Below are 27208 nucleotides of genomic sequence, written 5' to 3'. Positions count from 1 at the left end.
AACTGATTCTGCATTACAAAATATCAGTTGAACCCAACAAGAGTCAGATTTTAGGGTTGGTTGGATACTGAGCGGAGTTTGGGTGCTTGGGTGTTCTCCTGTGTTCCAGTGTGATGTACACTTAGCCCCCCGGCCCCGCCCACACCCCAAATGTTCGTTAGCCCTCTAAAAACAAATAACCCGATAGCTGTGTCCCAAAGCCTAGGCTGCATTTGAGGGGGGCTGCATTACTCGGCTGCTTCATCAAACAAGGCTGTTCCAAGTGATGGACCTTCTCATTCGATGTTTTTCTTTATTTCTTTTCTATAATTTATTTAATATTAAAAACTAAAAAAATGGGACACATATGGAATAAGTAGTAAACAGTAAAACAAAACAAAAAAAAAATATGTCATCGGTCTCCGCAACCCCCTAACTTAAACCTAATTCCAACTGAGATGGTGATTTGAGGTGATTTGGGATGAGCTGGAGCTTCACAGCGTGAAGAAAAAGCAGCAACTATTGTTCAGCACCTACAGAAACTCCTTCAAGACACTGAGAAAACTATTCCAGGTGACTCTCCCAATACCAACAGTGTGCAGATCTTTTCTCAATGCTAAATGTGGGTATTTAAAAAAAATCTTTTTCTTTTTAAAAAATAACCCCACATGTGTTCCTGTATAGCATTACTGTTCTTAATATTAAATTTACAATGTAAAAAGAAACTGTAAAAAAAGGAAAGCACATAATATGTGTCACACCTTCCAATGCCTCTACTGACTTGTTCACCTTCACAAACTCTAACTCCCAGAATGCACCTCTCAGTCATGTGTCTCAGCCAGTCCATCAGCACCTGATTGTTAGATCAGCCTCACCTGTGTTCTGAGTAATTACTGGTGTTTTTCCATGTATAAATATTAGTATGCTTGTCCAGTTTTTCACAAAGTATTGCCCTGTTTTTTTAGCTGCATACCGAGCATTATTTCCTGTTTATTTATTTATGTATGACCTATTTTTGGCTTTTGTCTCTGATTTTGTCTTGCCCTTTTGGTTAGTTCTCTTTTGTTCTGGTTTTGACCCTTATTTCTACTTTGTTGTTTATCCCTTTTGGTCTGTGATTTGGCTCTAATGTTTTGGTCTTGTTTGAAGTTTGTACTATTATTAGTACTCAGTTCAAGCTTGTTGGTTTAGCTCTGATTATTAAAGCTACTCCTAATCCAGATCAAAGACTAACACAACCTGTTTAGCGTAGCTTAGCTACCCAGCGACTATTCCACATGTAAAAAGCTTATCTATTTCAACATCCAGCTTTCAACTGCAGCTTTTATTTCCAAGTTCCCTCTCGTTTTGGGAGATGCGTAATTTCTCTACTGGTGAAATGGGCACTAATGTGTAATCTAGCTGTGTAGATATGTAGTTTGCTTGATTTGTGTTTCCTTGTCAGTAAACTCGGATTGTATAATGAACCAGGAAAAACTAAATTATCATGAAAAACACATTAAAACATTAAAAAATGTCTGTCCTCAATTCATCACGCAAGGTTATCATGCGACATCACTACAAAACCTCCTGAGAAGGAGTCCTCATAGGACAGTTCTACGGAGGACCATTCCCATACCCCATACAGCTCACTGACCCCATTATAATGCAGCTGTAGACTGCATAGAAGCACTGACAGCATGTTTTTTGATAACTGTAGCCATCAACCACTAAGATATTGTGTAGCTCTGCCCATCCCTATAGGTTTCAATGCCAAAACAGTCCTGCCCATTTTTCATCTCGTTTTTCTCCTCTAAACTGCCTTTCTGTCTCCAAAATCTTCCAACAGCTAGTTTTTCCTATGCTAATATTGCTATTTTTTAATTCTCCCCCAGTAAATCAGCTATATTAATGCTTATTCTGTTATAGCATAAGAAGGCGGGACCACACTAAGGAAAGGAGTGATTGACAGGCAGCCTTGGCTGGAACAGACCAATCATTTGCATTAAATGGAGTAGCTGAATTGTAGTCGAGCTGTCAGACAGCTAACTAGCTGGTTAATTATACTATTATTGATCATATAGTGTTCCGTTGTGCTTTTACCTGCAAAATTAGAAACTCTGTATGAAGTTCTCTTTGCATTTTTGCTAATTAAGTTAAGTTTAAACAAAACTAATAAAAAAAGGCTTTCAAGGCTCATCCAGTGCTGGATGTAAATCTACACAGATTTATCTCCTGAAAACTGTTTATTTGGGTAAGTAAAGCGCTTTCGTTTACTTACAGTAAGCTTAGATTTGCGAATTTCTAAGCACTAAGCCTGGAGCATTAGCATTAGCGGCTAACTGCTAGCGGTTAGCCGCTAATGCCACTACATCATTACAGCACTACATTGAGGAATCCTGAGTGTTCCGGTAAGCCAGGCCGATATTAGCTAGCGGTTTATCCTACGTAGCTTGTTTTAACAAGTTAAACATGCAGGTTAGCGGGTAGCGGGTATTGTTTATGTCGCTCCAGCAGTGCTAGCTGGGGTTACCAGCAGGCTACAGGCTGATAATACTCACCTCTGAATGAAGAAAGAGCTAGCGCGGTTAGCAGGTATTGTTTATGTCGCTCCAGCAGTGCTAGCTGGGGTTACCAGCAGGCTACAGGCTGATAATACTCACCTCTGAATGAAGAAAGAGCTAATGCGGTTAGCAGGTATTGTTTATGTCGCTCCAGCAGTGCTAGCTGGGGTTAGGAGCAGGCTACAGGCTGAAAATACTCACCTCTGAATGGGGAAACAGTGGTTAGCAGCTAATGCTAATCCAGTCTCAGTGCTGGAGAACTAAACTGAAACTTCTGTATAACACTGCACTTCAGCAGAGTGGCTTTACTGCTTCTTACAACCTGACTGGTAGAATTCATACATTTTTAGGAAAACTAAAGAATTTTATGTGTGCCTTATAATGCAAAAAATACAGGTACATACATAACATTAGCTAGTGTGGTAATAATAACAAAAGTCTTATTATCACACTAAATTCCTGTTAGTAAGTTAGTAAGATCAGGATGTTGGATGTTCATCACACTACCCTTACTCATCCCCAACTCCTCAAACTATTTTATCCAAAAGTATTGGATGGAGCTCCATAATTCCATCAGAAAACACAGTTCTACTGCTCCACAGCTCAATACTTAATATTTTGCCCCTATAATGCAAACCTGATATTAGCCATGGTGCCATTTGGGTCATGTTTATTTCAGGGTTCACACACTTTTTAACCAATACATTTTCATGACCATACAATTTTTAAATAAGTGCAGAAATGGACAATTAACCAAAAATCAACTAAAACCATCCAAATCCAAGTTGATTAAAAAAGAATCTGACAAACAATCTTTAATAATAAAATGTGTGTCAGATCCTTAGAGCTCCATTGTATAGGGCTAAATTACTGAATTAAGTCTGAGCTGGTATATTTCTTAGCTCAAAATAGATTTTCTCCATCGATAAACAGAAACAAAAAAGATTTGTATACTTTTTAAAAACTTTCTGGGTATTTTTATTTTTCTTTTCCAAAATTTATCCAGGCCTGGAAATTCTAATTCTATGACTTTTCCAGGTTTTTCATGACCGTATGAACCCTGTTATTTATCTATTCTGTTGTGCATTTGCACCTTTTTCTCAGCAAGAGGTTAATGTGGCTTTCGGTTAAAGGCATGTCCACAAGTACAGTATTTGGACAGGTAGTGTGTATATTTACAAAGCTAAATAAACAATCGTAACTTTCAGTGGAATTCAATGTAAAATTATGTGATTCCAAGTAGGGGTGAGCCATAAGGTATCAGACGGGATGTCATCATCGACATCAGGGTACTATATTTTTTGCTGTTTTTAGCAAAAAAAAAAAAAAAAGCACACTGTTCTCATTTACCATGATATATAAATAAGAGACAGATTATATCTGTCCAGTATTATTATTTTTTTTACTTTTTTCCTGGATATATAGAGATATTTGGAGTGCATTATAAGTATCATGACATTCTGGATCATTGACTTCTGTTATAAATCTGATACAATTCTTGTATTTTTTTTTTGTATTTTTAATATCTCGGTTAGGGGTGTGCCATATCATATTGTACTCAATAATAAAATCAAATTTTCATTTTGTTGCAGTAGTGTATTCTTGAAATATATATTTTTTTATTCAGTGTTTTGTTACATCGCCAAGAATATTGTTATCGTGAAAATATAACTAAATATTGTGATATTATTTTAGGCCGATATCGCTCACCCCTAATTTCAACTCATTTAAGAGCACTTTTTTTGGTCTATTAGTCTATCGGCCTATTAGTCTATTGGTCAAACATTCTGGCCTAAACAGTCGGATTAATATTGAATGACAATTGATCCGTTCATCATAAAATTTGGACACGAAATTTGCCATTTATCACAGAATCCTATTCTATTGGGAGGGCATCTTCCTCTCTACAGGGACTAGACAAGCTGTGTGTGTGAATCTGCACATTTGTGTTAATTGTAATAGCTACAACTGTAGATAAAAAGCTAATTGATTATTCATTCATATGTTCTTTTGAAGGGGTGTCCACAAATATTTGTACATATAGTGTATATATTTTAACAGTGGGACCAAAATCCTCATTTCTATTGTTCCGTTCACCATAAAATTTGAAAACAATGTAAAAAAAACAGCTGCCAGATTTACACTGCACATCAAAAAATTTATAGACAAATAAATAATAGACAAATACAATTATTTATAAGTGTGCATCCTGTGTCCCAGCCCTAATAGCCTAGAATTTAGTTTCTCTGCCCATGCCCAAACCCAACACAATGCACAATCTGAACTCAGACATAAAAAAACAGTAAACAGGGGGTAAATTAGGTAGTTAATGTATATTTAGAGCTTGTGTTTCATCATTTACTCAGGAAACTGTGGTATAATCCCAATAATACACTAGGTTCGTGCTGTAACGTATAATATTGGCACTGCTCTGCTGCTCTACAGTACACGGCCTGTGTCCTCGTGCCTTCGACCGCAGCACAGCAGTACCAATATTACATGTTATAGCACGAACCTCGAGTGTATTATTGCTTAAATATACATTAGGGTAGCACAACTTGTCAGAACACCGGATTCCACATTTTATATCTATTATAGGACATCTCTGTTCTATACCAGGACTAGACAAACTGAGTGATTGTGCATGTAGGGCTGTGACGATAATTTTATTACCGCAATACCGCGGTTATGGGACGTCACCGCGGTGATGAGCTCATTACCGTCATTACCGCATTTTTTTATGGCTGTCAAATCTGATTGACTGCGTTTTGAGCGGTAGTAAAATGCTCCATATAAGCACAACTGTGGTGAATTCAGTATTAATATGTCAAGTGTAAGTCCTACACTATAGGGCTGTGCAATATATCAAATATATTTTGATCGCGATAGATATTGGTGTCAAACGATCTCAAAATTCATAATATCGAATATAAATTTTTTTGTCATTTATCTGTGCTGCCGCTGCACTGGCGCGGCGGCGAATGGGTTAAGCAAAACGCGGTGCGTGGTACTCATTGAGGCCAGAACAGCTCTGGAGTCTCCTGCTCACTTCGTCTCCATTGAGGCTGCTGAAGAGAGTGAAGATTAGCAGCACTAATATTGGCTCGGAAATGGAAGCTACAGGGCAGGCTCAGTAAGTTGAGAAAAAAGGAAGAAAAAGACTCAGAACAGAAGAGAATCATCTGCAAGTTTTGCCGGAAAGTGGTGTCTGCACCTCTCGCCAACACATCAAACTAATTCACCCACCATAAGGTAAACCATAGAGCCATGTAAGGTGTTCCGTGGTCACATTTTGAGAAAGTAAAATATATTAATTCATTGTCTGGCTGTTGGCTGTTCTGCGTGAGCACCGCGCATTGCGCCTCAGTCTTGGGAAAAATAGTAAGGTTGGTTGAAGTGTAGTTCAAACAGCAAAGCAATGATATAAAACTATAACCACCATCTTTACTGAAATGTTGTTATCTGACCAAGTCTGAGGTAAAATGCGCTGCGCCTTGTCTCTTTCACAGCACGCGGAACTGAGTTCAGAACCGCTACAAATATAACCATATAAAACTCAGTTCAGATAAATAAACTTCAGATGAGTAAGGACACGTAAAGTGAAACAAAAATTGTCAAACATAAAGGACAGGTTTCTATTATTTTAAAATGGAACTAATGTCTTTTTTTTGGTCGGTTGTCTCTTGCGAGCCGATTTCTTAACGTCACGACATTTTAATCAACATATTATATGACGCGGGTCCCGTCAGGATATCTTGCGGCACAGACAGAACTGAATTGTTATTGGCGGGAACAGGAGTTTAATCAATCCAGAGGATGTGGGAGCACATTAATAAATAGTTAAGAAAATTGTAATAATCACGCAGTGATTCTCATGCACGCAACAAAAAAACCCTAAGCACAAAAAAGGAGCGGAGAATGGACCGACACGCGCACACACACACCGATTTTTTGTTTTGTAATGTGGTAAGAAACGTGACCGCACTATTCAGCGCGGTTTTAATAAATATTTTTTTTTATTTTAAGCACTAAATGTAATTTGTTAAATTTATTTAGGACCGCGGGGCAGGTGCGGCAAAACTGTGTATGTGGCGGGCTGATGCGGGATTAAAAGAAGGGTTTTTTTTGCGGAACGGTAACGGGACAAAAAAGAAATGATGTCTGAATTAATTTCCTCCAATCGAATATAATTTAACATGGTTTAAGAATATAAAATAATTTATAAACAAACGAAATATTTAATATTGAGCTAATAGCCCAAGTGCAAAAATACAAAATCTGTAATACTCTGCACTGCACAATTCAAACGAAATAGCCGTAACGCAGCTGCGCTCCTGCCCTGCGATGCAGCCGAAGCCTGGTGTGAGGCAGCAGAAATTCTGGGGTGAAAACTACATAACTACACAACATAAGGAGACATAATGCACTCCAAATATTCAGGAGGGAAGTGAAATAAATGATACTGTACAGATATAATCTGTATCTAGTAGATATTTAATGAGAAATAAGAAGAGTGTGAATAAAAAAAAAAACAGACGCCTATCACAGACTTCTTGAGCCTTGAGCCCGAACGGCCCGAGGAAAGGGGTGAGAAATATATTTTTTTCGGGGCCGGGGGTCAGTGGAAAATTTTGCTGTGGATTAATTCGTCTTTTTTTTTTAAACGAATATTAGAATATTCGCTACCAATTACTGCCGAATATCCTGAGCTCAAAACCGCTATTCGGGCCAGCCCTAAAATAGATCTATGGATGGAGAAGGGGGAGGCGGACAAGCTCCTCCTTCAAAAAGTCTGCTCGGAAAAAGACAGGTTAGCTGTACAATGACGAATTATACAGGCAGCATATGTTCACTTGTTATGCTGTATTTATGGTTTATGTAGAGGTTGTGTGTAGGCTGTATGGTTTGAAGAATAAAGATTTGTTACCAATAAATTTGTGGTGATTTTTTTTTTTTTTGGGGGGGGGGGTGTTTTGGGGTCTCGCGGTTAACCGCAATATCGCGGTGATGCGTCAGTTTTTTACCGCGGTTATAAAAAATCAATACCGCCCCAGCCCTATGTGCATGTGCACATCTGTGCAATCGGTGCAAATCTAAGTAAAACAATTGCAACATTTATAAAAACAGTTTCCACAAATATTTGGAACTATTTTATGGGACCAAAACCCTCAGCAAATTAACTTAACATTCAACAGGATATTTTTTGTTTGTATTTTGGAACATTTCTATTGGTTTGTTGATTAAATAATTTAAATAGAAAGCAAACGACAGCAGCCAGATTTACATTGTATGGTTAAAAGTAAAAAAAAAAAAAAATCTATAGACATATGTGTGCATTTGCCCTGATCAGAGGAGGTCATATCTGCCCACCATCCTTAACGAGCGGAGCTGTGTGCCCGTCTGCATGTGGAAGACATTTCTTATCTCGGGGTAAACCGTTCCCCTATGCTGGGAACGCAGATCAGCACGCTTTGAAAGAAATAACTAGGCAAAAATAAAAAGCCTGGCTTCTCTTTGATACGCGCTATCATACAGCGATGATCGGGCCGCCGCTAAAGGCCCTGTTTTATTTAGGCCTCCGCATCTGCATGCGATTAGCCGGAATGACAGGTAGCTTCGGGATATTTAATGAGGTATTACGGTGCGGATAACAGCGCAGGGCTCAGGCACACTGTGGTGATCACTGGTCACATAGTGGAGGAAATAGGAGAGGTTGAGCATCAGGTGGACTGGAACACTTAAAAGGTACAGCATGTAATTTAAACACACATTGGCCCTGGCACGGCCACAAAGGGAGGTATTTTACTCCAGGGGAGATAAGTTAAAGGCCAATGTGGGTTTTGTTCCTGGTGCACAAACCCTGTAATTCTATGTGGAAAAGTTTACGAACTCTCCCTTTCTTTTCCTGGAGGACGCATCTCCTACCGAACTGCTGCAATATTGCCTTTTCTCGTAAACCTGCAGAGTAAATAACAGCTTTTTTCCACTGAGGAGAAAAAAAAAAATTAATTTACAGCTTTTTAGTATCTTTTAAGCACTCAAAAAAAGGACAAAAAACATTTCCAGGAAACAACAACTCTCACATAATGTCTACTTCATTCCAGCAGTGGTCATTTTCTGTGGTGCACATTTTCACAAGAGAACTGCCCAGAGTGAATTTATACACATACATAAAAATTCATTTTAAACTATTCTTTAGGCATCATCTTAGAATTTAAAACAAACAAAACTAATAAAAGCATTTACATCATTTTAGTAATATCAAAACACATTAACTGTAAGTCTTCTTATTCACATACAGATACAGAAACTGCCTCATGATTAAACTGGTAGTTTAAGCTTAGAGGAAGCAAATACAAAATCTAGGCACAAATTGAGTCAAACGACACTTATTGTGGTTTTATATATTTACTTTATATTAACTTAGTCTAGCAATGAGTCTAGAAAGGTAGGTTCTTGAGATGGCAGTAGTATGTGGACGAGCATTGTCTGGCTGGAGTGGCTCAGCTAAATGTGGATGTGGATGTGATTTCTGCCAGTATTGTTTGTCTGTTCACACAGACAATTGTAGCCAGATGCTGCCAGTCACCATCATTACCACACACTGCACTGCACTGTTCACTGTGGGTGGTAATGCATTCGATGATGTATTTCTGACTAGAGTTTAGATTCTCAGCCCGAACCCAACCCAAGATTTGCCATTACTTTCCCAAAGCCGGGTCGGGCTCTGTTTTTTTAATGCTATTATTTCATGTAAAGCTATGGCGTGATAATCAAAATATAGTAAAGTAAGAAATCAAACTGTTTTAAATAAAATGTTGCACAAGTTATAATGATATAATAATGCAGCTCTGGAACTTAAAGCCTATATATGTGTTTGGCACATAAGGCTATAATGTGTTTTTTAAGCATGTAGCCTGATGTGTTTTGCACTAAGACTATATGCTTAAAATAAAAATGCTTGTTCATATTCTTAAACATTGTTAATTATATTAGAGTAGACAAAAGTCATTGTTAATTATGTTATTGTTCTCTGTCTATTTTGGTATAATTATTAGTGTGCATAGTGGGTCGCCTTATTGATGTTTATGTTTTTTGGCTATAGGCTTTATGTTACAAATAAAAAAAAAAGTTTGTTCAGAAAGTGTTTTATATTCTTCTTTGTTAATTATATTATAGTAGACGGGGAGATCGATTCTTTATGATTTTTTTTTTAATAGTATTTTTTAATATGCTTCTTCAGTGTTGCAATGTTGTTTAACATAATTTTAATCGGATTTCGCTCATTTAAACATTTAATCGCTCATTTTAAAGCTCAGTTTTTTTACTCTACTTAAAAAAATGTCTTGTTTAAATCGGGCTCGGGCAGAACGTGCACGGGCTTGGGTCAGGTCGGGCTGGATTTTTTGGGCCCGATCTAAGCTCCATTTCTGACATGCAAGTAAAACGAAGGTGCAACATTGATTGGCATATGTGTAACAGCTGTGTGCAATAATGGTGGGTAAATACACTGTGTGTCAAGCAATAAAAATAAAACTAATAACATTGTGTGTCATGTTTTGGAATGTGTCAGAGGAGCTTATAGCTCAATACAACGTTTTTATTTAAAGATCCATTTTCCATTCATTTTTGGTTTATTTATCTCATTTTAACTTTTTTACCTCAACATAGAGTGAATATCTTTCATAATGTTCAGATTTTCCCCCATTTTTTAAACATTCCTGCAAACAGGTGTGAAGACAATGAAAACACAGTGTGGAAAAAACAGCTTTTAATTGAATCCATAATAAAAGGAAACTGCACTTCCAATCTAAATAAATGAGAACAACAATATTATTAAAAAGGCAGATTATAGTACACACTTCTTTTCTTTTCTTTTTCAGAGATGTGATTCTGATCAGTCAGCATGGAGTTGAAAAACGTCAATGAGTGAGGAGGACGTGTGGGGGAGTGGGGGATTCGTCTTGACGCGCGCTCGCACACACACACACACACCTACCGAACAGCCGCTGGCTTCCGTACAAAGAGCAGTATAGACATACGGGAGAATTATCCACATAAAAAAATTAACATAGACTTCTGCAAATATCATTTAAAAAATACATAAATGACTACAGTGAGCGAGTTAAAAGGAGCGGAGGAAACGAAACCCAAACTCAGAGGGGGGGACTGGAACTGAAATAAGGCATTGATGTATAAACAGTGAGGAAGGGGCGAGAGACCTATAGACAGAAAGTGAGAGAAAGAGAAAGAGTTGATGATCAGTGCGCTTTACGTTTCCTCTTTTTTGTCTTTTTGTCTTTCTTCTTGCCAGCGCACTTCACACAGTACCAGGACTGGTCCTCCGGTGGGGCGGTTAAGATGCCAACACATGGCCTGAAAAAAAAAAATGAGAAAACTGTTAGATTTATACAAAAATCAAAACACTTTACATACAAAGTTCACTATATGGAAAATTCATTGCTTTAATTCTTTTAGGAATTTGTGAACTATAACAAATTTAAGAGAAACTAATTTCCAGAAAAAACTGTGAACAACATATTTTATGTGCTATCAGCTTATAAATATACATAGCTTTATATAAAGTGATTAAATACAACTGTTGCCAAATGGCAACCACATGCAACAAAGGAAATCATTGCTGTCCAATGAAAAACAAGTATCTCCAAAACAGCAACTTCACAAGAGAGAAAAACAACCTTCATTACTTTCAATGCAAGTCAACATAAAAAAAAATATTTCAGGTCATTTTAAAGTATCTTTATTGGTCCGTTCATCAAGTAATTTTGGCACAGTGTAAGGGACAGTTTGTTCAAACTATGTAGTAAACAAAAATCAGAAGTAAACTAAAAATCCACGAAAATAGAGATTTGTTTTTCATTGGACAGCGACAAATAGCAATCAGCAGTTCATAAACTATGAATAACTGAAGAAACTGCAACTAAAGATACTGGCATTTAAAACTGGACACACATCGTTTAACACATTATTTGATCAGAGATTCTACACAAATTGGATAATGAAAGGGGCCAACCCCAAATCAGTGTATGCGCACTGTACACATTGCAACACTTTTTTATTGACACTTTATATTTTCAATAAGAAAAGTGTAAAGTCTATAGCCACCTTTAAATAGACTGTAGCTGTTCTATTAGACTGTTGATTTTTTTCTATGATTTAGAGTGATTTAGTTGTATTTTTACCTTTGTTTAAACCTCTGCTATTTGTTTATTAGTTCTTAATATTTTTGATGCTTTTCACCATTATTTTGTGTTGTTTACATCATATTCATATTTTTTGGTCTTTTTTATGGTTTACTTGAATTAAATTTATATTCCTGTATTCTATTCTATTTATCTTAATTGTTTAATCATACTTATTTTATTATATATGAATTCCTTTTTCTCATCTGATGGTCACCCTCAGTGTACTCTGGGTTTATAAATAAACATCTGAGCTCTGAATGGTCCAGCAGGGTAAGCGCTGCAACTATTATCATGAGATTGCCTGTTCGAATCCTGTTCATGCAGCTTGCCATCGGCTGCTGGAGCCCTGAGAGAGCACAATTGGTCTTGCTCTCTCTGGGTGGGTAAATGGCGCTCTCTCCCCACATCACACCAAAAGGTGTTATCAGTCAGCACAAGGCAGCTGTGAGCTGATGTATCTGAACCAAGTTGCTGCTCTTTCCTCCGAGTGCGCTGTGATGCTACTCGGCAATGCTAGCAGTTCAGTAGCAGTTCTAAAAGAGGCAGTGGCTGATTTCACGCGTATCGGAGGAGGCACTTTGTTGGGGCATAACTAGTGATAGGGAGAGTCCTAATGAGTGGGGTGGGAAATTGGCTTGTAAATTAGTGGAAAATGGGATAAAAATGATAAAATATAATAAGATCAGTTTGTTGATTTTTAACATTTTACAAGAACTTCACACTTTACTCTAATGAGTTAGTGTACTCAAGCCTCTTAATGTCTTTTTTTTTTTGGTTCATTCAGCACAAAATGTTCACCCAGTGTAAACGGGCGGCAGTGCTGGTTCAGCTGCTGTAAAAACATTTCATACCAGCGATTTTGTGTAAATTTGCTTTTCTAATTTGCATGTACCATATTTACATACACTTCTGCAAAACACTGTGACCAATGACTTCGTTTAGCTGCAGTGTGAGCTGGAAAAATACAGTATGAAGCTGAATTTGTTGCTGAGTTGAGGCAGCGTTCAGCGTAACACAGCGCAGAGCCAGCCTGAATAAAGTGCATTAAATTGGAGGGTTTATCTCAGAACTCGCCTAAACTGAGGCAGGTAGTGTTCTCTGCACTGAGCGCATCCCCGTGTCTTTCACTGCTCATCACTCAGCTTTGATCATTACACAGACGCTGTGTTTCTGATCTCCGCCAAACAAAACGCATCTAAAAGACATGATTCCATATGGCTTTACGGCGGCGCCAGGGGAAGGGGGATGCTGTGTGTTACGTTTGTTGTGCGGCTGGTGCCTCCTACACTCCAGCGCGTGTGATGTATACGTCTGCCTGCCTACTGGCTCAGCAAATGATACAAAATAAAAGTGTTTCGGCAGATCAATCAAAAACAACAAAAAATCTAATTAAACTCGGGGGACATCTGGAGCTTAGATGAAGACACAGGATTTCACTAAACCTCACACATCTGCAGAAGATGATGCTGCATGCACTTCAAGGAACGTTGTGTTCATGGAATACTCCTAATCTCGATCAGTCAGCTTTGTACTGCCTTGTCTGATTTTTTAGAATATTTCACATCCACATTCAATGCAATAGCCTCACACACATATCCCACAAGTCAGTGTGGCATTTTTTTTATATACATTTATTTCTATTACACCATTTTCTCCATAATTTTGAAGGCCAATTACCCAATTACACAATCCACAATGGACACCATCTACGCACCTAGTGGGTTTGGCTCAGTAAACAAAACTGTAATATTTAAAAAAAAAATTGAAAGTCAAATGAGCTCTGGATCCTAATCTATACAGATTTCTCTCCTGAAAATGGTTTATTTGGGTGAGTAAGCTTACTCAAGCCACAGCTTGATTTAACACGTTAAAAACTCAGGCTACAGTCCAATATATTCACCTCTGAACAGTGACAGAGCTAGCGCTGTGGTTAGTGGCTAATGCTAATACTGCTGCAGCCTCGGTGCTAGAGAAACTTAACTGAAATTTCTTAATAACTCTGCACTTCAGCAGAGTGGCTTTACTGCTCCTTACAACCTGACTGGTAAAAAAAATCATACATTAGGCGCACTGGATTATAAGGCACACTGGCGATTTTTGGAAAAATTAAAGGTTATTAAGTGCGCCTTATAGTGCAAAAAAAAAAAAGCAGTAGTCTGATTTTGGCCAAAATCACTGAATTTCAAAAGGGAATAAAGTATAATCTAATACGATTCAGCAGTCTACACTATGTGTGTACAGATCTATATGTGTTCAGGGCTACATACCAGAACTATATAGCATTTATAGGGAGGAGAATATTTTTACAATTATTTAAGAATTATGTTATTTAGATGAATATGTAAAGTGCATTCAGACAAACATATATTACACCAAGTTTATTTTAAGAGAGGGGAAAGGATTGTTTTAAATTGATGTTGGTCCAGTGAATAATCAAAAAAGTATCAAAATCCACTGAAATTAAATGGTACTAAAGTTAATGGACAGTAAATGGACCTGGAAACGTTTACTAAAAATGGGGGGAAAAAATGTATATTGGGTTAGGAGTTAGGGGGTTAGGGCGGCGCTGGAACAGACAGTGTTACTGCACTCTCTACTGCAGCATTTACACAACACACAGCACAGTAACACCTTTATAATAATAAGAAGAAAAATGAGTACTGTTTCCTACACATTCAAAAGACTTTTGGAAACTAGAGACTAAAGACTGACTGACTTATACAGCAATGTCTTAAGCTCAGAATAGTAAAAGAAATAAAAAGAAAATAACTAAAATGAAAATAAAATATTTAAGGGACATATGGAAAATAAAATGTGATTCTTACCAGTGGTACCAGTCGTCACACTCATCGCAACCAATCATAGGGCTTCCATCATCAGGCTTATTACAGCCAGGACAGATCCAGATCTGATTACCCCACTCGTCTCGAATCTAAGAGAAAAACACAAACACACGCAAATCAGAACAAATAATGCTCATATATAATTACAATAATGTAAAACATCTTTATTTTTTTTCTACATATTTATCGATACAGACATTAAATTTGATGGACAACAGTGATGATTTCAGCAGATAGACTCTAAACACACATACACAAACAGTATGTATGTATTTATGTATGTGGGAGATTAGGAGCCTCACCACGTATGCGCTGACCGTCTCCGTCACCACGCTGCAGCCGCGGGCCTTGGCCTGGCTGGGCTGGGGCTGGAGCACTGGGGGTGGAATAGGTGGCGGTAGCACCACCGGAGGGGCACGGGGTGGAGGGGTGACCGGAGGTGGTGGAGGAGGGGGAGGAGCTGGAGGAGAACGCATCCGGGCGCCTGGACCGGCCCGGGCCACTGGAGTCCTTGGGGGAGGAGGGGTGGGCTCCAAATCTGATGAAACCTTGCTGATAACACTGAGAGAGAGGAAGAGAGAGAAAGAGAGAGAGATTAGGCCTGGTTTTAAAAGGCTTTATCTTACTGTACAGAGGAAATGGTAAAAACACTTCTATTACTATTATATTAACATAATACTTTGCCACACACACTCACTAACAAAAATAACAATGTACCATGGATTGATGCAAAACTCATCAAGCATGCAGTTTTGTCTCATGCTGTGGTGAGATTAGATGGAGCGAAAGTGCTTCCCTTACTGCACTATAGAAAAAGGCTTGCAGAGGCTAATTTTTGGCAGTGCACCTCCTGGTGAGAAATTGCTGACTGCTAGACATGTCTCTACGACGCACTCAAAGAAATCCTTACCAGTTGACAGACTCTGAGAGTAGCACAATGAAAGAATCAAAGAAGCAGAACGATGGTTTCAACCAGCCCTTGAGCCATATACTTCTATAGACTGGAACTGTATTAGGGCTGCACGATATATCGTTTAAGCAACGCCATTGCGATGTGCGCATGTGCAATAGTCACATCGCAGGATGCAATTAAATCAAACACGTCATGTTGCAATGTTTTGATTCTTGATACAAGAAGTAGATACACAGTGCTGTCTCTGTGTCTGTGTAAGTGACAGGCTGCTGCTGCCTGAGAAGCGTGAGGGGGAGCTGAAGTAAACACGAGGTAACCATATGACCCCCACCCACATGGTTGGGCACGTGCTTGTAAAGGCACGTGTTGAAAGCTGTGCACCTCAGTCCAGCACAGTTTTGCGCAGATATTTCCAGTTACAGCTAAATTCACGCTTTTATTTCCAGAAAAAAACAAACACTCTCATTTACCTTTTCAAACGCTATGCAAATGACTGAATTGGTTAATGACTGAAATGATTAAAGGGCCGATTACTGTTGTTTTGCTGTTTTCCTCAGGTTTTGAGAGCTCGGCGCTGACTCAGCTCTTAATCAGTCTGGTCACAAGACAACATGCGGAGGGGGGCGGGGCTGGCAACGTCATGTGCTCTGCATTGTTTAATATTGCGATATATATATAATTGACGAAAAAAGAACATTTGCAATGTAAAATGTTTCCAATATCGTGCTGATAATTCCTGCTCCAGTTCTGGGTATGGAGGCCTCATGGTGAACATTGGGAGCCATTGAATACTACAGTCAGTCTCCCCTAGTAGTGATACGAGAGACACCAGCAGCCCAGTGATATATGCAAAAATCCTGTGGCCATGTGTCTCTTGCTTGTCCAGTACAGTCTCCAGATTTATTACCATTCGATAAAGCATTTATAGGTACTTTACCAACTTACAAGTGTAGAGCAGATCTTCAGATCTACAGGACCAACTGCAACTGTGAGTAACTGTGGTTAAATGTTCTGCAGGTTGGCATATAGAACCTGTATGTTTTCGTGCCCAACCGTATTTTATCATGTATCCAGGGTAGACGCACCAAAACAGGGTACTAGTGCCTCCTTCAATAAACTTCATTTAAAGAATAAAAAGAATAAAAGAATAAAATCCTTTCACTCTAATAGCGCAATCACTCTAATCATCATTACATTCACCCATATAAAGCTTCTTTACTTTCCAATCATTAACTTCTTGGTGCATTAAAAGTGTACGTGTTCTTATACACGTATATCTGTGTGTACAAAGAACACCAACACGTTTCAACACCACGTCCAGTTTGTGTCGTAAATGATGGAAATTTATCTGGGAGTGTAAAGTGCTGATTGACCCCCCGCTGTTGCAGGCTAACAGCGTGATTGACAAGGCCAGAGAGAGTGGGCAACCCCGGCCGCCGTGGTTTTGACCCTGAGAGGGGCGTGTCAAACGGCCATCTCCGATTACACACACACACACACGCACAGTCATTATTTATGCCTTATCTGAATGACACCTTCAACGAACATGGACACACACACTTTCTCTCTTTCTCTTATACACACACACACACTTCCATGACAGCTCGTCCTCGGATAGTGGGAGGTGTGGGCTGTTCAGGAAATGACCTCACGACTCCTTCGGGTCAGAGTTCACAGGCATCCGTTTTTGCCTGCGCATCAATAGAGCCACTGTTAGAGCTTCACAGAATTCATATACATATAAATATATATTCATTATATCTTCGATACAGGATGATGAATATAATCACAAGCCATCAAACCAAGCTAAACTGCTTGTATTTTTGCACCAGGAGTGGCATAAAGTTATCCAAAAGCAGTGTGTAAGACTGGTGGAGGAGAACATGCCAAAATGCATGAAAACGGTGATAAAAAAGGGTTATTCCACCAAATATTGATTTCTGAACTCTTAAAACTTATGAACTGTTTTTCTTTGCATTAGTTGAGGTCTGAGGTCTCTTTTTGTTATCTTAGCCACTTTCCCATTTTCTGCAATTAATGCTCTAAATTACAATATTTTTATTTTGTGATATGGGACGAGGCTTGCAGCCAGTGTGCTAACCATGTGGTAGTGATGTGGGGAGAGGCTTGCAGCCAGTGTGATAACACTCTGGTAGTGATGTGGGATGAGGCTTGCAGTCAGTGTGCTAACACAGTGGTAGTGATGTGGGATGAGGCTTGCAGTCAGTGTGCTAACACAGTGGTAGTGACGTGGGATGAGGCTTGCAGCCAGTGTGCTAAAACTGTGGTAGTGATGAGGGACGAGGCTTGCAGCCAGTGTGCTAACACTGTGGTAGGGATATAGGATGAGGCTTGCAGCCAGTGTTCTAACACTGTGGTAGTGATGTAGGATAAGGCTTGCAGCCAATGTGCTAACACTGTGGTAGTGAAGTGTGATGAGGCTTGCAGCCAGTGTGCTAACACTGAGGTAATGATGTGGGTAGAGGTTAGTAGTTAGCGTTTATGCATTTATTTGGTACGCTACATTTTCACAAGTTTAGCATGCTAACCAAGACTGTCCCAATCGTCTAAAAATATACCTTAAATACCTAAAAAAATTGTCTTGTAACACCTGCCCTAGAACATAAACAGTATCTAAACCTTTGTTCTCATATTAACTCAGTTAGTCTCACACAACACACACACGCACCCACACCCAAACACACACACTGAAAGGCCGTCTGATTATGTTCTGAGAGCAGTGTACAGGTGCAAGAAAAGAACACAAAGGAGTGAGCTGACATCAGACATAATACACGCTCACACACACTCGCACAATAAAGGCCTTCCTGTCGTCACACACACTCCCAATCACACACACACACACTTACACACACACACACACACAAATGTTTCCTGCCCTGCATGGTGGTGGAACCATGAGGATGAGGGAGGAACACTGAGGCAGAATCTAAACACACTCAGAGCAAACACATCAGCTATGTTTGAACACATACACACACAGACACATACACAGACACACACACACGAGTGCGCACACACACTCACGCTTACCTGTCGCCCCCTGTGTGTATGTTAAAGAGTGGGGGGGTTAAGTGGTGTGAACACTGAGACTATTGATACGAGTGCACAGCAAGAGGTGTGTGTGTGTGTGTGTGTGAAGAGTGTGTGTGTGTGTGTGTGAGTGTGCGAACATACACAATCCCATGGGCCATCTGGGACTAGTCACGTGACCCAAAGTCTGAAACACACACCTGCCTGCAGACACACAGTCTCTGACCACACAGAGAGCTGCCCAATACCTTTCCAAGTGTGTGTGTGTGTGAGTGCCTTACATCTTGTCCTGTCCAGCTCCAACTCTCAGCGTTAGTCTGGGGATGACCGGAGACTGAGGCACCACAGGAGGCTCAACCTGAGAGAGAGGGAGAAAGAGAGAGAGAGAGAGAGAGAGAGAGAGAGGGAGGGAAAGGGAAAAAGAGAAAAAAGAGAAATAGATATGTTATAATTACAAATATTATAAAATTATAATTTTATATTTTTTCTAATGTTTAGAAAGTGCATCTGTGATTTGAGGATGCTTTGACAACTGTGTCTAACTAGGGTCATGCCAATAAGAGAGAGAGAGAGAGAGAGAAAAGAAAAGAATAAGAATAAATAAGAATAAATGAGGAAGTATGAAAATGAAAATCGAGAAAAAGAGAAGCAAGCAGAAAGGGATGGAGGAATTAAGGGAGAGAGATAAAGAGAGGAAGAAGAAAGGAGACGAGGAATACAGAGAGAAAGAGAGTGAGAGAGGAAAGGAAGGAAGAAAGGAATGATACAGAGCAGGAAAAAAGGAATGGGGGATTGAAAAAGAAAGTGTAAGAGCTAAAGAAAGGAGAAAAAGATAAAAGGGAGAAATAAGGAAAGCAGGAAAAAAGAAAGAGAAAGAGAAGAAAATGATAAAAATATGACTGTGAATGAGAGAAAAATGAGAAAGAATAAGAAAAGGAGAAAGAGAGATAGGAAGAGAGAGGGAGAGAGTAGTGTACTTCACTGTAAAATTTTGTGACACACAGACAGACACACAGACACACACACACACAGACAGACATACAGACAGACACACACACACAGACAGACACACACAGACACACAGACACACACACAGACACACACACAGACACACACACAGACACACACACAGACACACACACAGACACACACACAGACACAGTTAATCCAATGGAGTTCACACTATGCTTCCAAAAACCCAGAGCAGCCAAGATTTGGATGAAGGGATAGATGGGAACCTCAACAAAAAGATGAGAATATGAGAAACAGAAAAGAAGGATGGGTATATGTTGGTCTCACTCTCTCCTTCTCTTTCCATATGATCGCTCTTAATCAGTTTGGTTGGTCTCACTCTATATGTATATCGACATCCCTCTTTTCATTTGATCTCTTTTTTCATCCTTCAGGTTGGTCTCTCCTTTCCTTTCCTCTCTTTTCCTCTCCGTCTAGGTTAAGCTTTCTCTCCATCATTTTGATTTTTATCATTTTTCTCTCTTACATTTTCTCCTTTTTTGGTTGATATCACCCTCACTCCAACTATTTGATTTCTCCCTTTTGGTCAATATATATCCATCCGTCCATTCATCCATGCCCCCTCTCTCTATTCTTTTCTCTCCACACTTCCCTTTTTTATTTTTCTTCAGTCCCCATCTGTCCATCCTTTCAGAAAATCACACTTACTTTCTCTCTCTCTCATCATTCTTTCTGTTATTCTCACTTGTCTTCTTTTACACAAGTCTCTCTGTATTCCACCTTTATTTAGCCTTTTTCTTGCTCTACCTCCCTTCATCCTTTCTGCTGGTCTTTGTCACTTTCTCTCTTTCTTCTTTCTGCCAATCTCTCCCTCTCTCTGTCTCTCTCTTTCTTTCACTGCAGAAGAAAAGAGAGAAAGTGAGCAGAATCAGCAGAATTGGAGGGAAATGTCTGGCAGGTTGCATCACTCAGGGAGAATAGGAGCGTGAGAAGCTGCGTTAGCCGCTGAATTAGCCAACGCTAACCCTGCTGTGCTCCAAAACATCTCCCAACAAACACAAACAAAATAAAGACAAGCTGCCCTCTCTTTCTCTCTTTCTCTCTTTCTCTCACTCTCGCTCACTCGCTCGGGCTCAGATCACATCACCTCAAACAAGTGTCTCAATAAGGTATTATTAAGCGAAGCGTCACATATCCATTTCAGTGAAACACGTGGAAAAGAACTGGCAACCCGGTTCCTCTCCATATACAGGTGACACTGCGCTGGGGCTATACCAGGACTGCAATTCTAAACTGCTATAAATCATTCAGCCACAGTTTGTACTTCATTTGATTAGCACCACTTCTAAAGTTAACCGAGGACTCCCAAAGGACACGCGAGCATCTGCAGAGGGGAGGGGACAGGACAGAATTTTTTCTGAACTGTTTATTATGTTTATCATTGTTCTCTGCATTAATATGATGTCACTACATTTAGATGTAAATCAACATACAGTGCAATAACGACTGAAATCATTCCTCTACTTTTTTAATCAGGGAAACAAAATGATATCAGAATTAGATCAGTATCACATGGCTTTTTTATAGGTAGTATAGGGTCATTTATAGAGTGTAGAGAAGAATAGGTGAGAGTACAGCAAGTATAGGGAAGTATAGAGTAGTATAGGAAGTGTAGGGTACTACAGGGTACTCTGGGGTACTGTATAGTAATATAGGGGTGCAGGGTAGTACAGGGTAATATAAAAACAGCAAAAAGTAGTCCCCTGATGTGATACTTAGGAGTTGGTGATATTTTATGATATTTCAGGGTATAATATTGTTCACAATATTTTAAATTGTTGGGGATATTACTGCACACGATACGGTATGGCACACCCCTAGCAGTGATTTTAAAATTTACACTTTTCTTTACCTGAAATACAAGGATAAAAGCTTCATGTTAGGTTGTAGGGGTGGGCAATATTATATCGTATACAATATATGGTGACACAGAAATATCATGATATTAAAAATCCATATCGTGATAATAGGGCTGGTCTGTCTTAAAAGTAGTCTATTATTTACTGTGAAGCTTTAGGTGTATTTATTGGATAATTGTTTTAGTTTGCAGTTTATATGCATGCACTAAATATTCTGCAATATTATTTGCTGCATTATATTATTTTATGCTATATTGTTTATTTTGCCACATTATGATTATTCTGTTATACTATATTCCTGAAATGAATGAATTATTTTAGTTTTCCTATATTGCAAAGTATATGGTTATCGCAAATATACCCTGAAATATTGTGATATTATTTTAGAGCCATATCGCTCACCCCTATTAGGTTGTAAGAAAACAATAGCTTGCTCATCACTTTAAATGGTAAACAATATCTCCCAGCCCTAGTTCTGTTGAATCAACTTTTTTTTTCTCAGCTTTAGCGCTAACTTTTCTACCTTATTCTAGTGTAAAAATCTTTTCAAGCAATATTCAGTTGTTTTTCTCAACATTTTAGGCATTTATCATCCTGGTTTTCTTTTAAAAAAATAAAAAGAAGCACAAAAACTTGCTAGATGAAAACTTCAGTACTGTTTTTGCAGAAATGCTATTTACACTATTACAGTACCATAAACATCCTTCTGAAGCTGCTATGTGGTATGTGTGAGTATTGTAAATAACTGGAATCGCAATTTATAGCATCTTTAGTCCATACGAAGCAAAAACAGTGATCAGAATGTGAAGCTGAAGAAGCACACAGGACAGGGAGACAGGGGTTTTGGGTGAGACTCGCTGCAGTTGAATTAGAGCTATGCTCACTTTCACCTAAAGGCATTTACACTTCCTCTGAGGGGCCTTAGGGGACCAAGCATTCTTCACACATGCACTCCCTTACACACACGCACACACTACTCGCCCTCCCAAAGGAAGGAGTTGAGGCCCTGTACCTGCACGATAAGACCTGTGTGTGTGTGTGTGTAAGCACACACGGTCAGGGTCATCCACAATGGCAGGTTCAGATAGTGCTATCTGCTTATGTTAATTAGTCTTTAAGTGGTTGAGGAGGTGGGCGCAATGTCTTTCTCCCCCAAAAGTGCCCCTTACTACTTAACCCGCACTGTATCGCGATGAGCCTTTCTTATTCACGCGCTCGTTCTTTATTTGAACACACACACTCTTTTACATGCACACACACACCTACGTACCTGCCTAAGGTACCTTTGAAAAGGAGCGGCCGTGCCCAAATTGATTAATCAGCTCCTAAATGGATGTAAAGCGCTGTAGCCGGCGTGACCTGGAGACCTGAGTCGCTCTTTAGAACCACTAACTAAAGAATTGATAACGTGGGAAATAAAATACGTACATCAAACTCTTAAAACACTTTTACAAGAGAATAATGAGGTATAACACAATACAATTTAACACAGGGTCTTCTTTGTGCCATTTAGACGCTATAAGAAAGAGCGTCCAATCAGAGCGAAGATTAGAAAGAATGGAACCGGCAGATTCTATGGAATATTCTAGACAAAGTCAAGCTGAGACGCATGCTTATTATAGAGGACTTTCTGAAGTTTGAGACTTTCAAATTAAGCCAATAACCTTTACACTGATCTAAAAGGGTGGACAAAAGTATTCTGACACCACTTTTATCATTGTTTCTTCTGAAATCAAGGGCAATATCCTCCCGAGAACCAGACTTTTGCTTGATGTTCATTTTAATTTCTAATCTATTAAGTAAAAAATTAATCTTTCTACAGAAAGTCATTTTTTCTAACATTGGGACATTAGTTTAGTAGTTTATGTAAGATTTAAAAATTAGTTTTACCATCCTTACCAAATTTTAGAGTACGCAAATAAACTAGTTTTAAACATAACAATGGATAAGACTTCTGCCTGAACTGGCTGTAGAAACTTTTGACTGGGATTACCACCATCTTGTTTTCAATCCATTAAGCGTAATGTTGTCATGTGATTACTAGATGGAACGGAAATTGTCTCAAAAAGAGGTGGTTTGGGGTGGTAATCATACAACCTACTGACCTGTTTCTAAATGCAATTAAATGCTAACAGCAATGTCTTAGAATCTAGTAAAAAAAAATCTTGCCTAGACAGTAGAGACAGTTACTCTATCAAAAGCAGAATAAACACTTAACACTCGATACTTGATTTCAAGAGAAACAATGAACGAGTGGCTATGCCTATACCCGCTTGCTAAACATTTTCATAAGCATTTCATACAGATAATTCTTACTGATATTTACTACATACGTTATACTAAATTACATTATCAAATTATTATTATACTTTATGTGGACATAAACTGTTCATTTTCGACGATTCAGTATTTTCATTTATATTGTTCTTTTGTTTGCAAATTAGTTTGGTAACTGATTAAAAACACTGTTTTAACTTTTATTTATGTTTAATTTATTTAGGACATTTAAAAATAATTATTTTCGAATTCTAATATATGAATATTTTAGATAACTTCTTTATAAAAGTTTTTACACAAACCACTGTATCGCTGAAATTAAATTGTCCTAAAATGACGACAATATTGTTGAACTTAATCATTTACGGAACAGCATACAGTACCATTGTAAAGCTTGGGTACACTCTTCTCTTCAGTGTTTTTTAATTATTTTTCGTTATGTTGTAAATAAATACTGAAGTCATCCAGACCATTTTGGAACACATAAGGAATCATGTAGCAACTTAAAAGTTTAGGTACTCTTATCTGGGGTGCTGTTAACTTGCAGTTTTAGAAGCTGGTAATTCTGATGAACAACAGAGGTAACTCTTGGTCTTCCTTTCCTGAGGAAATCCTGATGAGAGCCAGTTCCTACATAACATTTTGGATGGTCTTTGAAACTGTTCTTTCAAAGTTCTTCTTGATTTTTTTTTTATTTTCTTTACTTGGTTGAGTACTTCTTGCCATAATATGAATTAGAACATTACTCAAATAGAGCTATTCACTGTATACCAACTCTACCCCTTCACAACTTCAAAACTGATGCTGTTAAACACATTAAGAGACAATAAATTCAAGTAATTAACTCTTGACAAGACCAGCACAGCTGTTAACTGAAAGCAAATCCAGGTGACCCTACCTCATGAATCTGATTGAAAAAATGGCAAATTTACAAAGCTATCATCTAAGAAAGAGCCTAAGAAAAAAAACATTCTGGTTTAACACTTTTTTGTTCACTAAATAATTCCAAATGATTTTCTTAATAATTAAAAATGAAAAAAACAAACAAACAAAAAAAAAAAAAACCACTGTATTTCAGGTGTCCATTAACTGCCATATAAAAAGCGCATCTTTTGGTATTTTTGTCAGAGCAGTTACATCTATGGTTTTCTGAGATGTGTTCCTCTCTCTGAGGGAGGAAACAAACTCCCTGTGTTGTTCTCGAGGGCGCAGCGCCAGACGTGCCACTTTGTTGTTGTGAAATGGGTGACTGTGGCTTGAAGTTAATGATCTAGATAAGAGGAACAGACGATGACCATTCCACACAGCTCTTCTAAAACACATTCATCTCTCTACTCTCTTCCTTCTCTGCCCTCTCACTCTGTCTCTTTCTCTCTCACTCTGTCTTTCTCTCCTGCTTTGGTCTTCTTCCAGCACTGCTCTGTGTTAGGGCTGTATGATATAAACTAAACACTGTGCTGTGATTATTTGCTGCATTTAACATTACTCAGAAACATCCTGCATGGTTTTCCCAAAGTAATGTGTTTGTCATTTAAACACCAACAACACCTGGACTGGGATGTGTTTAACATTAAAGTTAGAGATGTTAATTAAACTTGATCATCTGAAAAGAAAACTAACCTTCTCAATAAATATGAATGGATATCTCAAGGGTTGTTAAGCAGTTTAAATGAAGAGAGTGTATAGTTCAAATTCTTATGTTATTATTATTTTTTATATTTCTAATTTACATGTCATATTAAGACTTTGTTTTTTTTTCTTTAGCAATCGTAAAGCATTATACATCTTCCACAGGCCTTGGGTTCCTGCCCATCGCTGATTTTGTTTAACTGCACTAACGTAGAATCACTTTTATTTCCTTATTTTAAGAACATTTTAAGTAAGAGTTTACCCTCCACTTGATGTTACATACCATTATTAGGGTCTTTTTTTACATAGGTAACACAAAGACTATAGAATTAATTTCTATTTAAGCATACTTATTATTTTTATGGCTTTCACCTCTCATTACTGTTTAATGTTTAAATACCCTACAGTTTGAACATAAATATTGGGACAGTGGTTTACACACATCTTCTGAAATCAAGGGTATTAAAAAGAGTTTATTCAGCTTTTGTTGGAGGGTGAGGTAGAGCAAAGCAGAGTGAGGTAGAGCAAAGTAGGGTGATTAAGAGCAAAGCAGAGTGAGTTAGAGCATTGCAGAGTGCGGTGGAGCAAAGTAGAGTGAGGTAGAGCAAAGCAGAGTGAGGCAGAGCAAAGTAGAGTGATTAAGAGCAAAGCACAGTGAGTTAGAGGATTGTAGAGTGAGGTGGAGCAAAGTAGAGTGAGAAAGAGCAAGATAGAGTGATGCAAAGAAAAGTAGAGTGACTTAGAGCAAAGCAGAGTGAGTTAGAGGATTGTAGAGTGAGGTGGAGCAAAGTAGAGTGAGAAAGAGCAAGATAGAGTGATGCAAAGAAAAGTAGAGTGACTTAGAGCAAAGCAGAGTGAGTTAGAGCAAAGCAGAGTGAGTTAGAGCATTGCAGATTGAGGTGGAGCAAAGCAGAGTGAGTTAGAGCAAACCAGAGTGAGGTAGAGCAAAGCAGAGTGAGTTAGAGCATTGCAGAGTGCGGTGGAGCAAAGTAGAGTGAGGTAGAGCAAAGCAGAGTGAGGCAGAGCAAAGCAGAGTGAGGCAGAGCAAAGCAGAGTGAGGCAGAGCAAAGTAGAGTGAGAGGATTGTAGAGTGAGGTGGAGCAAAGTAGAGTGAGAAAGAGCAAGATAGAGTGATGCAAAGAAAAGTAGAGTGACTTAGAGCAAAGCAGAGTGAGTTAGAGCATTGCAGAGTGAGGTGGAGCAAAGCAGAGTGATGTAGAGCAAACCAGAGTGAGTTAGAGCATTGCAGAGTGATGTAGATTCAAGCAGAGTGAGGTAGAGCAAAGCAGAGTGAGTTAGAGCATTGCAGAGTGCGGTGGAGCAAAGTAGAGTGAGTTAGAGCAAAGCAGAGTGATGTAGAGAAAGCAGAGTGATGTAAAGCAAACCAGAGTGAGTTAGAGCATTGCAGTGAGGTGGAGCAAAGTAGAGTGAGAAAGAGCATTGCAGAGTGATGCAGAGGAAAATAGAGTGCGGTAGAGCAAAGTAGAGTGAGGTAGAGCAACGTAGAGTGATGCAGAGTAAAGTAGATGGATATAGAGTAAAGTAGAGAGATGTAGAGCAAAGTAGAGTGATGCAGAGTAAAGTAGTGTGACTTAGAGCAAAGCAGAATGAGGTTAAGCAAAGTAGAGTAAGAGCAAAGTAAAGTGATTTAGAGCAAAGTATAGCTAAATAGAGCAAAGTAGAGTGAGTAAGAGCAAAGTAAAGTGATGTAGAGCAAAGCATAGCTAAATAGAGCAAACCAGAGTGAGGTAGAGCAAACCAGAGTGAGTTAGAGCATTGCAGAATGAAGTGGAGCAAAGTAGAGTGAGGTAGAGCAAAGTAGAGTCAGGTAGAGCAATGTAGAGTGATGTAGAGTAAAGTAGAGTGATGTACC

General features: G+C 38.7%; 1 protein-coding gene across 1 annotated transcript in view; it reads right to left on the bottom strand.

Annotated features, from left to right (window-relative positions):
- Nucleotides 1-10278: 10278 nt before the first annotated feature.
- taf3 (TAF3 RNA polymerase II, TATA box binding protein (TBP)-associated facto) overlaps nucleotides 10279-27208 on the bottom strand; it is a 93324-nt gene continuing 76394 nt past the window's right edge. The window contains exons 4-7 of the mRNA XM_007234985.4: nucleotides 18820-18896; nucleotides 14874-15132; nucleotides 14554-14660; nucleotides 10279-10898 (exon numbers count right to left, since the gene is read on the bottom strand). Coding sequence (XP_007235047.3) covers nucleotides 10784-10898; nucleotides 14554-14660; nucleotides 14874-15132; nucleotides 18820-18896 — 558 coding nt within the window. The 3' untranslated portion in view covers nucleotides 10279-10783. The remainder of the gene's footprint in view (nucleotides 10899-14553; nucleotides 14661-14873; nucleotides 15133-18819; nucleotides 18897-27208) is intronic.

This window comes from Astyanax mexicanus, chromosome 2 (assembly GCF_023375975.1).
Source record: "Astyanax mexicanus isolate ESR-SI-001 chromosome 2, AstMex3_surface, whole genome shotgun sequence".
Lineage (NCBI taxonomy): Eukaryota > Metazoa > Chordata > Actinopteri > Characiformes > Acestrorhamphidae > Astyanax > Astyanax mexicanus.
The sequence above is the reverse complement of the archived record's forward strand: the minus strand, read 5'-3'. Positions and strand labels throughout refer to the sequence as shown.